A 15,084-nucleotide genomic window follows, 5' to 3' on the forward strand; every position below is an offset into this window, starting at 1 on the left:
GATCCTATATACTGTGTTGTTCACTGGAAACATCACTGACCTGCGGCCTACATGTGAATACAGAGTTATCACAAGCCATTTTGTGCAAATTTCCATTGAATAAAATATTGTAAAGAAATCTAAGCACACATTATGACAAAGGAAAAGTCATTCTTGCATTGCTACTGAAATGTGTCTTTTTTTAGAGTAACATTTTTAAACACCGGAATTGGAACATTGTCTTTGGAGTCTTGTCTTTTTCCTGTTAGTCTACTACTACTTAGTCTGTTATTAATTACAATCAGCCCTCCACTTTCATCAGTTTAACTTTCATGGATTTGATATTTCACGTGTTTGCCATCAATAATTAAATGGGGATTTTTTTTCTTGAGATTTGCTCTCTATTGTCCAGAGTGTGTACTGATCAGAGGAATCACTGAATGAGACTGAATTTCCAACAAGGGCATATGTTCAGTTGATAAACAGATGCTCTTATTGTGTAGACCATACTTTTTTTTAAAATATATAAACATTTAAGAAAACGTGAATCAGTTTACAACTCAGCACTTTACAGGAACAAAGAGCATCTTACAGTAAAAAAGTAGATGTAGTGAACAGAAAGGGTAAAGAAGCAAAGCTGGGAAAAACAGTGTGCCTTAATGTGGCAGCAGTGTGACTGTTTCAACTGCCTTTCCTTTCCCACCTTTCTCCCACTGAGCAGGAGCCAGTTCTCACACTTCTCCCAGATGCTATTACACAAAGAGAGTGCAGCAGTTACAAGTTCTCAAGGTTAGTTTTTACATTTTATACTCTAACAAACATTACAGTAAATTAGCTCCTGTAATCTGAGATATCCTGATATTTGAGCTGTGAGACACTATCAGTCTAGACGTACTAATGGTGGGTGCTAACGTGTGAAAATTACAGTGGGATGATTTATGTGTCTCAGTACATATTACTCAATGTTAGAAATGCAAACAGTTAAGTATAACTTAAATAATATATAGAACATACAATACAGTTATTGCATGAGTACTCCATTCATTAACAACACAGAAACCTCTCGGGGCAGGGGGAAAAAAAATTCTCTTTGAAATGTATACAATAATCATTACGAAGACACAAGGTCGATAGCCTTTAATACTACAATATACAGGTGTAAAATGTCAAATGGAGAACAGGGCAAGAGCTGACTAACAGTCAGAAAGTGCAGTTTATTTTGCTGTAATTCAGTAACATTAAGCAATAAAAGTGTGTATAGTATATGTATATTTAAAGGAAATGTGTGTGGAAACCGCTAAGACCAGATATCATATGTTGGCTTAGGCTTTATTGATACTATTATAAAGCTTTACTCAGAATCCCACCCCGGACACAAAACAGGGAAAAGTACGGACATAGCAAACCCTGTTTCGGTAAAACTGGTTTCTCTGAATTTTCGGAATATTCTGAACATTAAATATCCCAAAATCCTAAATTCTTAGCGGCCTTGGATAGACAAATATTGTTTGTAAACTGCTTGACAATTCTCTTACACATTAAGCAATAAATGGTGAGCCATGACATATTTTTGCTTGGAAAGCACTTAACATTTAGGAATGTTATTTTTTATTTATTTTTATATTTTTTATAACAAAAAAGCCAAATTTGTTCAGTGAATAAATTTTTTAAAATTGTATTTGTTCATTTAACAGTTAAATAAAATTTCAATTGAATTAATAAACCTCAACTGCTTGTTTTTATTGCATTCATGTCTCCAGAAACATTAAAGCTGACAAAGGCCATAGCTGCAATCCTAAGATAAACAAATGTTTGCTTGTTAAATGATTACAATACCGCACACCAGAATAAGATAACAAGTCCAAATCATCAACTTTTAATCGGTAATTGTTCCTCTTTCAACAGTGGGGCTGTTAAAAAGCAGTTTAGGCAAATGAGAGAACAACAGATTACAGATATTCAACAGTGAATACTGAGAAGCCAGTTATTTAGTGTGTTACTGAGGGTGAAAGGAAAAAATGGAATTCCCGGTGGAGGTGTGAAGGGGTGGACAGAGGTGAAGTGAACGAGGCAGGTCATGCACATAGAGTGTAGGCGCTTACCAGCAGTGGGGGGTTGTGCACGGAAGAGGTAAGAATTGGGGGAGAACTCGTCGTCGGGAGGGGGGTCCAGCATAGCGTGGGAAGAGCCGCTGTCCAGCAGGGGCATCTGGCACTCCCTGATGGACGGGGCAGCGGGGTTGTGAGGGCCAGATGGGGGAGGAGGGGTGGAGGGAAGCAGGCTGGACGATGGCGTGGGAGGGAGGGGGCGACCTGAGGAACAAACACGTGCACACGAACAGGCCCGAACACACACACACACGCACACACACACACAGGCATTTCACTTAGAGGCTTCAGGTGTATGACTAATGATATTGGGTGGCAACAATGCAAAATTGTGACAGCATCACTTCACTGCAAGCACATTCACAGTGAACCACTACAAGATGCAGACGCAAATTCAATACCGTCCTATAATAATAATAATAATAATAATAATAATAATAAAATTTAAAAGTCTATTTAATGATCTTGCCTCAAGGTCCCATTTACACTCTTATTGGCAGCAATTATTCTCCACATTTTCAAACTTGGAAAGGCATTAAAAAAAAAAAAAAAAAAAAACATCAATGAAAGACCAGAGACCCTGACTAGAGAGAAAAAGGCACAGCTTTGAAAAAGGAGCTTAACGTCAAAATACCTTATTGAAGATAAAGAAAAGAAGAGACTTTCACTCTTGCAGATAACCTTGCTCTTTGATGGCGCTGGGCTGAAAGGAGGTCAGCTTTGATGTGCTATGCCGCTTTTTAAATTAATCATGATGTACCCTCCTTTATTAGTGAATACAAAAAAATAAAAAAGAAAAAAAGAAAGAAACCTTTTATTTGAGTTTGTCCATCTGACATATGTTACGAGTCCCTGTGTTTTCATATACTTCATTTCCTCTGAGTCAGTTTTGAAATGTTTTGTATAATTGGTTGGGGCTAGATGGAGCAGAGGCCAAGCTTCCTGTCAATCAGTTATCCTTGATGCTAATACAATTAGGAAAAAAAGGACTCACAAATGTGAACATATCTACTCAATATTAAGTGTCAAATGAGGAGTGAAAACATCACAGCAGCTGATTATACAGGACCACGGCCCTGTGTGTGAGCGTGTGTGAAACAGCCTCTTGATGACTGTTCCGGTGTGATGGAATGGTGTCATCAGGACCCTTTGGCTTTCTCTCTGACCACAACAAAGTGCTCTCAGGCAGTGTGAACACTGCTGCTAATTTAATCAAGCCTATCAAGCCTGCTCTCACCAGCTACTCTGCCGCCTCCGCGTAGCCCCGCTGCGGATTAGACACATACACACTTATGCGCGCGCACACACACCCTCACACACACTCTCACTCCAGATATAATGAGATTTTGATTTCACGTCTGCTTTTAGCTGAGTGCGGAGAAGGGGGAAAAAACAACTGCTCCGTCACTTTTACTGGTCACCATCAAACCTCCCTTGAAGCAGAAAGATGAAGGAGATAAAAGATAAAAACATGTTGAGACATGGTCAGATGGAGAGTGAAAGGGACAAATCATGCTGCAACAAGTACAATTTATCACTTAGTGCACACTTTTTTTTTTATCCAACATTAATACACAACACCCTTCAGAGATGTACCTGCCACAGACAGCAGAGAGTCTGCAATTAAGTGTGCACAAAACCAGTATAAATACAAACCCCACATATTCAAAAAGATCAATAATCCTGACAGTGACCTGAGGTGGGATTCGAACCCAAAACTCCAGAAGCCTGGAGCTGTATAACAACACTACCCGGTTTTTTTTTTTATGTTATTATTATTATGATTAGAGATGCTACGCTGATTGAATCTTTTTATAATTATACAAAAATGTATAATATCCTTATACATAAACATTAATAATTTGTTTCAAAATACTGTCCAGTTGTCATGTTACTTCATTTACAGAACGGCCAAAGAGTAAAGGCCACAGAGCACAACCATTAAATGGAAAATATGCAAACACTAACATTATCTAAAACCAGTTCCTGTAAGATCTATATAAATTAAGCACAAATGAAAGAGCAGAAATGTGTATTGCATTAATATACCGCATTCACAGCAAACGTTTAGCACAGTGAGATACTAAGATGCTAAAACAAAGTATTTAAAGTAATAATAATAATAATAATAATAATAATAATAATAATGCACCATACAGCTTCTAATTTAGAATCTCATCTACTTTAATTAAATGTAACAAAATTCAGTGAATTAATAACAACACTTGGCAAAAGAAAGTTAGTTTTCCATGTTATGTGTAAATAGGAAATTTTAGGGAAGCAATCTGTTAACTTCCACCATATCAAGCAATGGCATTATAACATTAAGTCCCCAAAATGGGAATGAAATGAACTCTTAGACATATGGAGAAATCTAACAGTTATTTCTTTAGTGTAACAAATTTAATGAGGTGAAGAAAAGTCGTACATATATTAGTACAGTAGTCAAAGGCCTTATAATATTCTGTCACAATGGAGCATAATAATAATTGAAGTGAATAATAAGCAAAAATTTAATATCTGCCAGTACTGATATATTACATACTGATATCATCACACATGCCTAGGTAAACTTTGTTGTTAAAAAAAATAAGTTTAAATAAAAACATTGTACATTGGTGCAGTAACTGTGATCAAATTTAATTAAAGTTAAAGATATTAAAAATTAGATATCAACTAGAGAGAGAGAGAGGAGTGAGAGAGACAGAGAGAGAGACACAGAGAGAGAAAGGTGAGAGAGAGAGAGAGAGAGAGAGAAGAGAGAGAGAGAGAAAGGAGAGAGGAGAGAGAGAGAGAGAGAAAGGAGAGAGAGAGAGAGAGAGAGAGAGAGAGAGAGAGAGAAAGGAGAGAGGAGAGAGAGCGAAGAGAGAGAGAGAGAGAGAGAGAGAGAGAGAGAGAGAGAGAGAGAGAGAGAGTGTTGGTTTTGGCCGTGAGCGGCAGGCTGGCTGCTTAACTCTCTATTGCAAGCCCGATCCCCTCAAGTGGCTGAGCTACTCTCCCTGCATTAACACAGACAAAGAACAGCAGACTTGCTATTCCAGCTCACTCCATTTCCTTACCCACAAACTCCCTGCCCTAAAGCTTAAAGGCCATCACCCTTCCTTCTCACTCTACAATTATTAATCATATCTCCCTTTGCTATCACGTCCTGGTGCTTACCGGTGTCAGCTAACCCATCATTTTTATCATGGCCTTCGTTCAGTGCTCCATCTTCCCTCCTCTGGTGTTCTGCTGTGGTTATGTACACACACAACTTTGGTCTGTGACATTTGTAGAGATTTAGCATGTCAGTGTCCGCCAATATAACAAGCAAAGCTGAAAAGGACCACCGGGACAGAGGGACAGGGAGTGAAAAGAAAGGTGGGGGGCAGCGTTCTGGCAGAGACACACTGGCATAATTCTGAAATCAAGACACTCATGAGCCAGGGAATCAGTCTAACTGCATTATCAAACCTCCGACATCCACTAATATCAATTTCAATCTATTTTTTAGACATAAATTCACCTGAATATTAGTGTGCCGAGTCAACTATTATATAGAATGTTATGTTGATCTTTTATTGGCTAGGTCAGATGGGTTAATTAATAATTTGAACATTCCTTGTTTGACTTTAACTCTAACCATACACACAGATCTGGATATTTTTATTATTTTTTCTTCTGCATTTTGGCCTCTGTGATTTAAATCACTAAAAACAACGGTTTTTGGAAACACTCTCCAAATGGAGATTTTTTGAAAATAGGTTGTTCCTGTTCTCATCTTTACAGGGCTTGCCTCTGGTTGAAATTCTAATAGCTCCTCATTTCCTATAAGTCCTTCAACTACACATATACACATGCACACAGCACTATGTTTTAGATTCCCACAAATGAAAAAATAGAAATTATAGTTTTAGAAACATATAATACACTATTAATGCACATTACTATTAAGATTCTGTAATTGTATGACTTGCATAGTGCACTGCATAGGGAGTATGGAGCATTTTGGGCACTACGCACTATGATCCCCTACTGGACAAGCATGAAGGGTATATTTCACAAATAGCAGTGAGCTTCATGGAGTTCTCCTTCATGCCAGTTTGCCTTAACCGGCTTTCAGCCAAATAAATAAAATCTATTATGCTAAAAGGGCACTGGCACAGCATTTTTAATGTAATCAATAGGCATCAACTAAGCGCAGCCACTTATCAAATAAACAATATTAGCTTGATACTGATTGACAACCAAACCACAAATCAATCCACACCTAACGCTTAATTGATGTCAAGTGCCAAAGAGAGCGAGCCGGTGCCACCCAGAAAATTGCTGGCAGAGAACAGGTGCAGGAGCTACCTTTTCATCCCTCCGTCTGCCTCAGCCCATCTGTGCTCCCCCACCCTCCAAACCCCCTCCCGACTCTTTCCACACTCAGACCTGTTTCTTCTCTGCAGCTAACAGGCTCTTAACACAGCTCCCGTTTGCTGACAGTAGAGTTCCCACCAGGGTCTTCAGTGTGTACTCTCAGGGGACGCGTTCCCGCTCCTAAATGCCCAGTGTCTGCGCTCTCCACACAGTCTCCATCCCCATTTTGGCTCCCTGGGTGATAATAGCGTATATGTGGTGTTAAAATAACTGAGCCATTTGTGTGGAAACATCGCCCCTGTGAACATGTGGGCTTTGGTCCATAACCTTCCTGTGCCACAAAATGGGCTTTATTTCTTTAGCCATTTCAAGGATCTATGACTCTGGGAAATGTTCAGGGACTTTGCTTTATTGGTTCCAGTTAAAAGTTCACACAATCATTGGCTGTTTGGTTATTCCTGTGATTCTCATGATCAAATGACAACCTTCAAATGCGCTCTAATGAGCTGGGCTGTGATAAAACAACAGTGTGCTTTTAAAATAAACCATTTGTTTCTCTTTCATTAAAAATGTAAGCCAAGCACTCTCAGAGAACACACTGGCTTTTGGGGAAAAACTTCTACATGCTGTTTTCACTCTGTTAGCTCCTATAACTGACATGGTGCGCGGCCAAAATGTGATATGGCAGTGGTGTCAAAATGATTTGACCTCCTGGTTTGAAAGTAGGGGTGGGCAATATGGTAAAAATACATTATCATTATTATTATTTTTTTTTTTCAGGATCATGATCTCATTTTTATCACGATTTATTTTCATGCTGGTTTTTTAACCTCTTAACACTCCAGGTATTTCCATTTTCTACTTGAAATTACATACTCAAATCTTGAGGCAGTGAATAAACTAGAGGCAATTTTATGAAGTAATGTTACTGAAAAGCCTTCAGAATTTAAGATAGTGAAAAGAATCTTTAGCGGTCAAAATATGATCAAAACCACAAAATATTTAAGGCACTTTTCTAAATTTAATTTGGAATCTTCTTTGAAATCTGTGTGTGTGTGTTGCCCTGTGAAGGATTGGCGCCCCCTCCAGGGTGTATTCCCACCTTGCGCCCAATGATTCCAGGTAGGCTCTGGACCCACCACGACCCTGAACTGGATAAGGGTTACAGATAATGGATGAATGAATGAATGAATCTTCTTTAAAATCTTCCTTTGGAATCTTCAAAGACTCCAACCTCTCCATAAGAAAAATTATTAATTTTACAGCAGAAAAAAAAATTGCATTATCGAAGCTTAATGGCAACATTTGACCTCGACTAAACTCATGCACCTCTACAAATGGCTGTTTACCCTCACTAAACAGGAAAAACGTTCTGACTCACCTAGATTTACTCTAACCCAGTACTCTTCCACTTTAAGGCCAGACGGTGTTGGAATGGGCGGAACTTTCCCGATTGGCTGTAGAGTGAGACTCCCTCTCTCCCGTCCTGGGTTTAAATGGTCTCAGTAGGGAATGAGTAGACAGTGAAAGGGATCTAAGCTTTGAAAACGTATTTATCGTTTTGATTGTTGTTTATTTTGATTTTACAAATACGTAAGGATCACTAACAAGTGGATTGACAGAAAGACTCAAATTTGGTCTTGTTTTGCAGGGGACAACCTACATAAGTGCCGGTATCCTTTGTGTGTGTTCATGGGCTTCGTGGCGCTACAGTTTTGTTTTTTATTGCACAAGGAAGAGATCTCATGTATGGAATAACAAATTCCTCTGGTTTTAATTCAGTAGTCATACATTTTAGAGTAGTTTTGGCTATGGGGATGTAGTCTTGTGAGGTCTTCTTAGATATGAACTGCATAGCCGCACCACTATAATCGGAGCATTCATATCTTTTTTTCTTTTTTCAGCTTTGCTTAAGCGCATTACCAATATCATGCCGTATCATTCAATCTGCAGTGTCGGTTTGAAAAGAATGGCTCTTTAGAAATTGCTGAGTCAGTTTTCAATTGCAAGGAACCACTTATATCCACTGTCATCAGCTGTAGGCGCTTTATTCACGAGTGTATGAATTACTTCTCGTTCAAGCCACTGCCTTTTGAAGTCTGATACACTGAGCAGACACTATTTTTATTCAGTGTGAAAAAAAGAAACAAAAGTGACCTACTTTTTTCTTCTGCTCCTTCATCACGTTTTCTTTTTTTAAAAAGAAACATTTCTTTTGCGTTTGTATCCTCCCATCATGTAAACGCCTTCTCCAGTCTGAACGCTTACAAAATCCCAGGCCGCTCCAGGATCAAAGTAAAAAAGGAGTGTGTTTCATATGTCAGCCAATGAGAACGCAAGCCTTGCATAACAACAATGTATTCCTCCAATCCTGTTTCACCATTTCTGTTTTTTTTCTGTTTTCGTCTGTATTCTCACTGCAAAAATCACTGGCACAACCGAATGAGTTATTAGTCTCTCTCCTCTTACTGTCTGATGTTAACAGGAACACATCATTTTCTCTAGAGCGGTTTATTTTGCAGTGTATCGTAGACGTAGTGGCACTCCACATCCAAAAGTGGGGACTGCTAAATTTAACTGGGGCCTTTGAAGTGGATGCACTAGATTTGGTCACAGACACACCATATTGAAGGGGAGTTTTCCCCCCTTCTTTCTCTATAGTAGGACTCCACCATAATGAGTTTATGAGTCAGTAGTGTTGGAGGACTTTTGTCCTCCAACACTAATCTTTGTCTTTGTTAATTTGACTCTTTCCAAATATACAAAATACTGCTGCAATGTTCATTTATAATAAGAAGTACCTGATGAATTACACTGTGTCCACTAGCATTATGGGTAGCAGTCTGGAGGTACCGGTGGCATCTCAGCTATCCCTGTTTGCATAAACTAACCATGAAGAAACACACACACACACACACAGAGGGTCGTTTGTATACACCCAAGTCAAGGTCATGGAGTCAGACATTATATTCACATATATTTACACAGTACACTGTACTGCATGAAAGTCATTTTTCAGTATTAATGTGGTGGGCCCATCCTTTTGCCTTCAATATCGTTTTCTGCATTTTATAGAAATCTAAAAGAACTTTTTTCAATATATGCAGCAATTAAAGTCTAAAACAGTGATGTTGACTTGTGAATTCTGGGGTAATCTGTGTAATGTTCTGAGAACACCAGCAGCTTTAAGGTTTGATCTGTGTTTAGAGCTCTATCGCTGACTTGTCTTCTTAGAGTTGGCGGACGGACAGACAAATTTGTGGATTATTATTTTAAGTTATATTGATTGAAAGTGAGACATTGTTGGTGGTCTCCAGGTCTCACACCATTCTTTGCAGTGCCGTTTTCTCTTTAACTTATACGTTTTTTTTTAACCTCCACTTTTGAAAATTCACTATTCATCTAGTACCTTCTCTTTCTCGTGCAGATGTTTTATCTTACATCTATTTTCTTAACTCACACTTATTGGTTGTTTTGATTGGACATTAAGAGTGACTTCAGCAGAGTACTGTAAGTAATAAGAACAGATATGTCCTGTGTCAAAACATGGTCCTTTTAGTTCATTCAAATCCTGTTACTGCTTTTAACATGCAGGTTTTCTTTCCAACCACGCAGAAGCCACACCTCATTCCACCTGTTTTTAATCATTGGATCTAATCAATAGATCTTGACTTTCAGTAGTGTGGGGCTTTTGCGTGGTTGAAAAGAACACCTGCACCCACACGGCCCTCCGTGGATTTGGTTTGACACCCCTGGTCTAGGGTGTGTTCGGGGTGGTGTCCTGACCCAACATGACTGTAATCAGTCATGCCCTAGACAGTGTGACAATCCATAGCAGAGTGTGCCCTTTTATTTAAAAAACAAAATAAAAATAAAAGCCTTTTTGCAAGTAGAAATGTACAGAGACATTTCCTTTGATCCTCATTGTACACCAACTCTGTTTTTCTCTAGCGTTCCCCACACATTTTTTTATCTTCAAAATGTATGAAAGTGCAAATAATAAAGGAACACAGACCCCAAGATTTACAATGAAACACAACCAAACAAGAAACAATGAATTATTAAAATCAGATCTGCCTAATCTGGCGCTATTTGGGCCAGAGCTGGGAGGCAGATGTCAGTCAGGGCTGACACGCATGACAGCTGTGTGTGTCAGTGTCCAGGGGCGGTGTGAAGGGCCCTGGGGAGAGCCTGTCTCTGGTCATTAGTGTGGAGCGGGCCGGTGGGCAGGGTGAGTCTGCGTGGGGGCTGTGACGTCTGACACACAGCACGGACCTAGGCCTGAGCCTAGTGGGGGCTAACCAACAGTTTACTGAGGCAAACACGGTGGGGCTTTGCATCATCTGACCCCGAGGAGAACTTAGTGCACTGTTTTCAGCAAAGCTCCCTCTACAGAGTAGCAGGGCTGAAAGTGATGCAACCCCTGTTCAGCTAGGGAACATGTGCAAACAAACATACACACAATAACAACAATAACACAGCCATGTGTGCTAAATGACATGCAATGTTTGTCACATAGACACACAATACACACCCTAAAGACAGGCATCGTGTCTACTGTGAGGAATCAAAACAAACGAGTGTAAATGAAAAGGGAGCTGATTTTCTCCATCAATGGATGGATGAATATTAATCTTCAAAAGAATGTTTATTTTCTGATTAAGTAAATCTTATTCTATAAGATGTGTAATAATATAACTGTGGAAATGAGGCACGATGGAAAGTGCCAGTGCTCTATACACTCTTTCAGCAGAGAGAGAGAGAGAGAAAGAGAGAGAGAGAGAGAGAGAGAATATAGCTCAGCCTATTTTGCTTTAATTAATAAGAACTAGACGGGGAATTAGCAGCACAATGAATTCCAAGTGACCTATATCACAGTTGGGCATTTGCCTGCTTCTTATGTTCAAAGCCACTGCCTATGAACTTAAAATGACATTTTACAGAGAGAAGCTTAGAAAACACAGAATACTAAGCCAGGAGATTAAAGACTCTGCGATCCGCTGATACCAAGTCTCTCAAAATTAAAGTATCTCTTGTCTTCCTCTTTTAAACAGCCACAACTTTATTAAAGCTCAGCAACTTCATTTAATAAGAAACTTGTGCGAAGCTGGCACTATATCTAATCCACGTGAGAGAGCCTAAAGTTAGGTCAGCCTAAACACATTGTCAATTAGTGATGACTGAGTGGGCCTTTGAGACATGGACCATTAGGCCGGAGGAGCGGGGAAGGGTAACGGAGCAAATGGGTGCCATCTCTCACACACTTCCGATCGACAGCAGCAAAGATGACAGTGGGAGCGGTCGCGAGCGAGGGAGATAGAGGGTAGAGGAGTGATAAGGGAAATGACGATGCCAGTGGGAGAGCCAGAGTGTCTAACCATTACAAATCTTGATGACCACATGCATGGTGTTGGAAATGTAGGCCAGAGAAAGAAAATGCATATTGAAATAAACTCAAATGACGGCATAAAATTAGCATCAAAGAAAATCTGCTCAAGATCCTACTACCCTTTTTCTAATTTACAGAGAAATTAGAAAACAATATCTAATATTTCAGATGGCCACATGATTTGTGGGCAAATATAGTTCTGCCACCTGCTGTGAATGTCTAAGCATCTTTCCAAATGAAGCAGCAGAACATAAAATGTTGATTATATGTTTGGTGAGTAATTACTCCACCAGAGATTCAAACTTTGATTGCAATCAAGATGTTGTAAGTAAACTTCACTCCTGGGAGTGTCTACTGACATAATCAAAACCTCAAACCAAACCATGTGTTCCTCAGACACGCGCAGACGATGTCCTTAGCCCTGCAGCACGTCTGTCTGATGGTCTACGGTCAACTTACGGAAACCGTGAGATTTCAGAACATAAGAGAATTCAACGGTCAGCGCCTACATCACGAGACACAGCCAACAGGCAGGAGTCACTCTTTAACGGCAGCGTGGAGTACAGTCGTACAAGGACCAAACGCGAACGAAACGTGTTCGTGGTTCTTACACAGTCCTGAGAATAACTAATGCGCCGAAATGAAAACCGTGAACCTACCCGTGATATGAACGTCCACTCTCGTTACACTACCACTGCCGTGTTTACCCGCTCCTTCTAACGAAAACCATCCATGACAAATGATGAAGGACACAGAGCCGCCGCGAGGGCGAGCAGTCCTCAGACTGAATGTTTCTGCTTCTGTCAGACAACTTCAGGAGTCTCAGATAAGAAAACAAAAAAACATTCTGACTAAATACCTGCCCGGCTATTTTCTGTTAAGCCTAGTCACATTTCCACACTTCAACATCAGTCCACACCTTTTCGTTTTTAAGGATTAAAAAAAGCTAAACCGTTACCTTTCCTTTTCTCCATGCTGCTGTCCTCTCCGCGCTACCAGCAGTCCAGCGGACCTACATTCCTTTAACGTCTCTCCGTCCGTTAAAAAACACAAAACAAGAAAACAGGGTCGCGAGTCGCGTGACAGCGGAGCTCCCCTGCAGCGGTTTCGCGCCAAATGCCCTTCTTTCGGTCTCTGTTTAACGTATTTGTCTCTTCGCGAATCTCCCGTTTGGAGCTTGTAAGCGCCGCTCGCTCTCTGGTAGTGAAAAACCTCTTCAACGGTAAAAAAAAAAGGAGCGGTGCGAGGCGTAGAGGAGGGAGAGGGAATGAGAGACAAGGGAGAGAGAGAGAGAGAGAGAGAGAGAGAGAGAGAGAGAGAAAGGTGAGCTCATCGCGCACCACTCATGGACATTTGAATGCGGGCTCCTCCTGCGCGCCCCTCACGGTAAAGCGTCTCTCCCCTATACACATAGCCAAGTAAAGAAATAAATACAGAAAAAGGGAAAATACATAATGCCAACCGCCCAACCGCCCTTACACAGCCATCTGACCGTCTACCGCCACCTCGCTCTTTACAGCGGAGAGGGATGGCCCTGAACACTGGTATGTTTCTTGTGGAGTTAATCGATCAATCACCGTCCACAGAAATACATTCCGTGGTCGGACTGAATAAAAAACAACAGGTTTGTATGTAATCCTATTTTAGCTAGATAACGGAAGCTGGAATCCTAGTGTGCCTGAAACAAATGCTTATGTCAATTAGAAATTTGACTTGCAAATTCACCAGGTTTGACCAAATCTGCAGAGAACGTCGTCCACTTGTAGTGATGACAGTGAAGCTATTTACACTTTCACCACACATCAACATAAGATGATTCTGATACATTTCTTTCTTGTTCACACTGGTCTGGCACATATTGGCACTTTGTTTCTGGATAAACCTAACCTTTGCCTATCCTCCAGGTTACTTGTGTGACAGGGGGGTCCACTGGTCTGTGCTACTGATACTCAGAGAAACTCAGAAAATGGGACTTATGTGGTGTGGGGGAAACTCCAATTTGGAGAAGCAGGGCAGGCACACCATTAAGTGAGAGGACACTTAGCACCATGCAGAACCTAGAGCATAAATGAACAGGGATGGCTTGGCATGTAGAATTGAGTAACCTTGATTCCTATACCACCTGGAGTTTAAAGTTCTCTCGACATTGCATGCCCAGTTACGCAGGGTGTGAGACATCCCTTTGATTAAGGGTGGTAAAGGTGTGGCCACTCCTCCAGGTTGCCAGGGGCGTGCCATTTTCCAGGGCAAGTGCATGAGGTTGCACAAGCAGACCTCTGTCTCCCTTGTGACAGTTATACGTCTGATGAATTATTTGTTTGTTTGTTTTTTGGTTTTTTTTATATACTCCCCAGTTATTTTCTAAATCTCCAAATTTTTATCACCAGTTCCAACCCATTTACTAGCGCCCCATCAAACACACAACAGGGTGCTTCCATCAAGACACATGAAGCTAGCCACCACCTATTTGAGCTGCTGCTACACTAACATCACTGGACATTCCACGCGAAAAAGAGTGCCAACTGCTCATCAGTCACATGATCTAACAGACGCCTGCACTGGCTAACACTACACACTCTGTGATGGTGGACACAGGGGGCATCCTAACCACTCGGAGAGAGGCCAATTTTGCTCTCCAAGACTCCCAGCCTTGGACGGCTGAGGCATCAGCAGGAGTTGAAACGGCAATCTCCCAAGAAAAGAACCAACGCTTAGACCATTGTGCCACTCAGGACTGCCTTACAATGTGTTCACCTCTGATCACTTCTTAATAATCCACACACAATCTAACAACAAACACACACACACACACCTTGCTTTTCATGCAGGCAATAAATATTTAAACAGGATCCAAAGCGCATAACAATGCAGGCGTAAACAGCCTTGTACAACGCAAGGTGTTAAGGCATATCTTGTAATTGTAATCTTTAATATCACGTAACCACATTCACACAAAGGAATGAGGTAGAAATTGTTCATGTGGGTTTTTTTCTTTCTGTTTATGGTGAAAATTAAACTCTGGGTCAATTCAAGCTAATTTTATAAAGTGATTCATTTTATATACATGTTTGGATAACTACTAATGTGTCTATCCAACAGCATAGTTCAGGTAATTCTACCCTTAGCTGCAGTTACACAGTGCACAAACAAAGAAATAAATAATTCACTTTTTTTTTTTTATTGAACGAAGACGGCCATAATCCATTCATATTACATTTGCAGATGGAGATAGTCTCATTGTGTAGCCACTGCATCTGCTTATCA

At 40.4% G+C, this 15,084-nt stretch overlaps 1 protein-coding gene across 1 annotated transcript in view; it reads right to left on the reverse strand.

Annotated features, from left to right (window-relative positions):
* tenm2b (teneurin transmembrane protein 2b) overlaps positions 1–13,007 on the reverse strand; it is a 101,787-nt gene extending 88,780 nt beyond the window's left edge. Inside the window, exons 1-2 of the mRNA XM_066646730.1 lie at positions 12,779–13,007; positions 2,082–2,291 (exon numbers count right to left, since the gene is read on the reverse strand). Coding sequence (XP_066502827.1) covers positions 2,082–2,291; positions 12,779–12,794 — 226 coding nt within the window. The 5' untranslated portion in view covers positions 12,795–13,007. The remainder of the gene's footprint in view (positions 1–2,081; positions 2,292–12,778) is intronic.
* Positions 13,008–15,084: the final 2,077 nt, after the last annotated feature.

The sequence above is a fragment of the Hoplias malabaricus genome, chromosome 15 (assembly GCF_029633855.1).
Source record: "Hoplias malabaricus isolate fHopMal1 chromosome 15, fHopMal1.hap1, whole genome shotgun sequence".
NCBI lineage: Eukaryota > Metazoa > Chordata > Actinopteri > Characiformes > Erythrinidae > Hoplias > Hoplias malabaricus.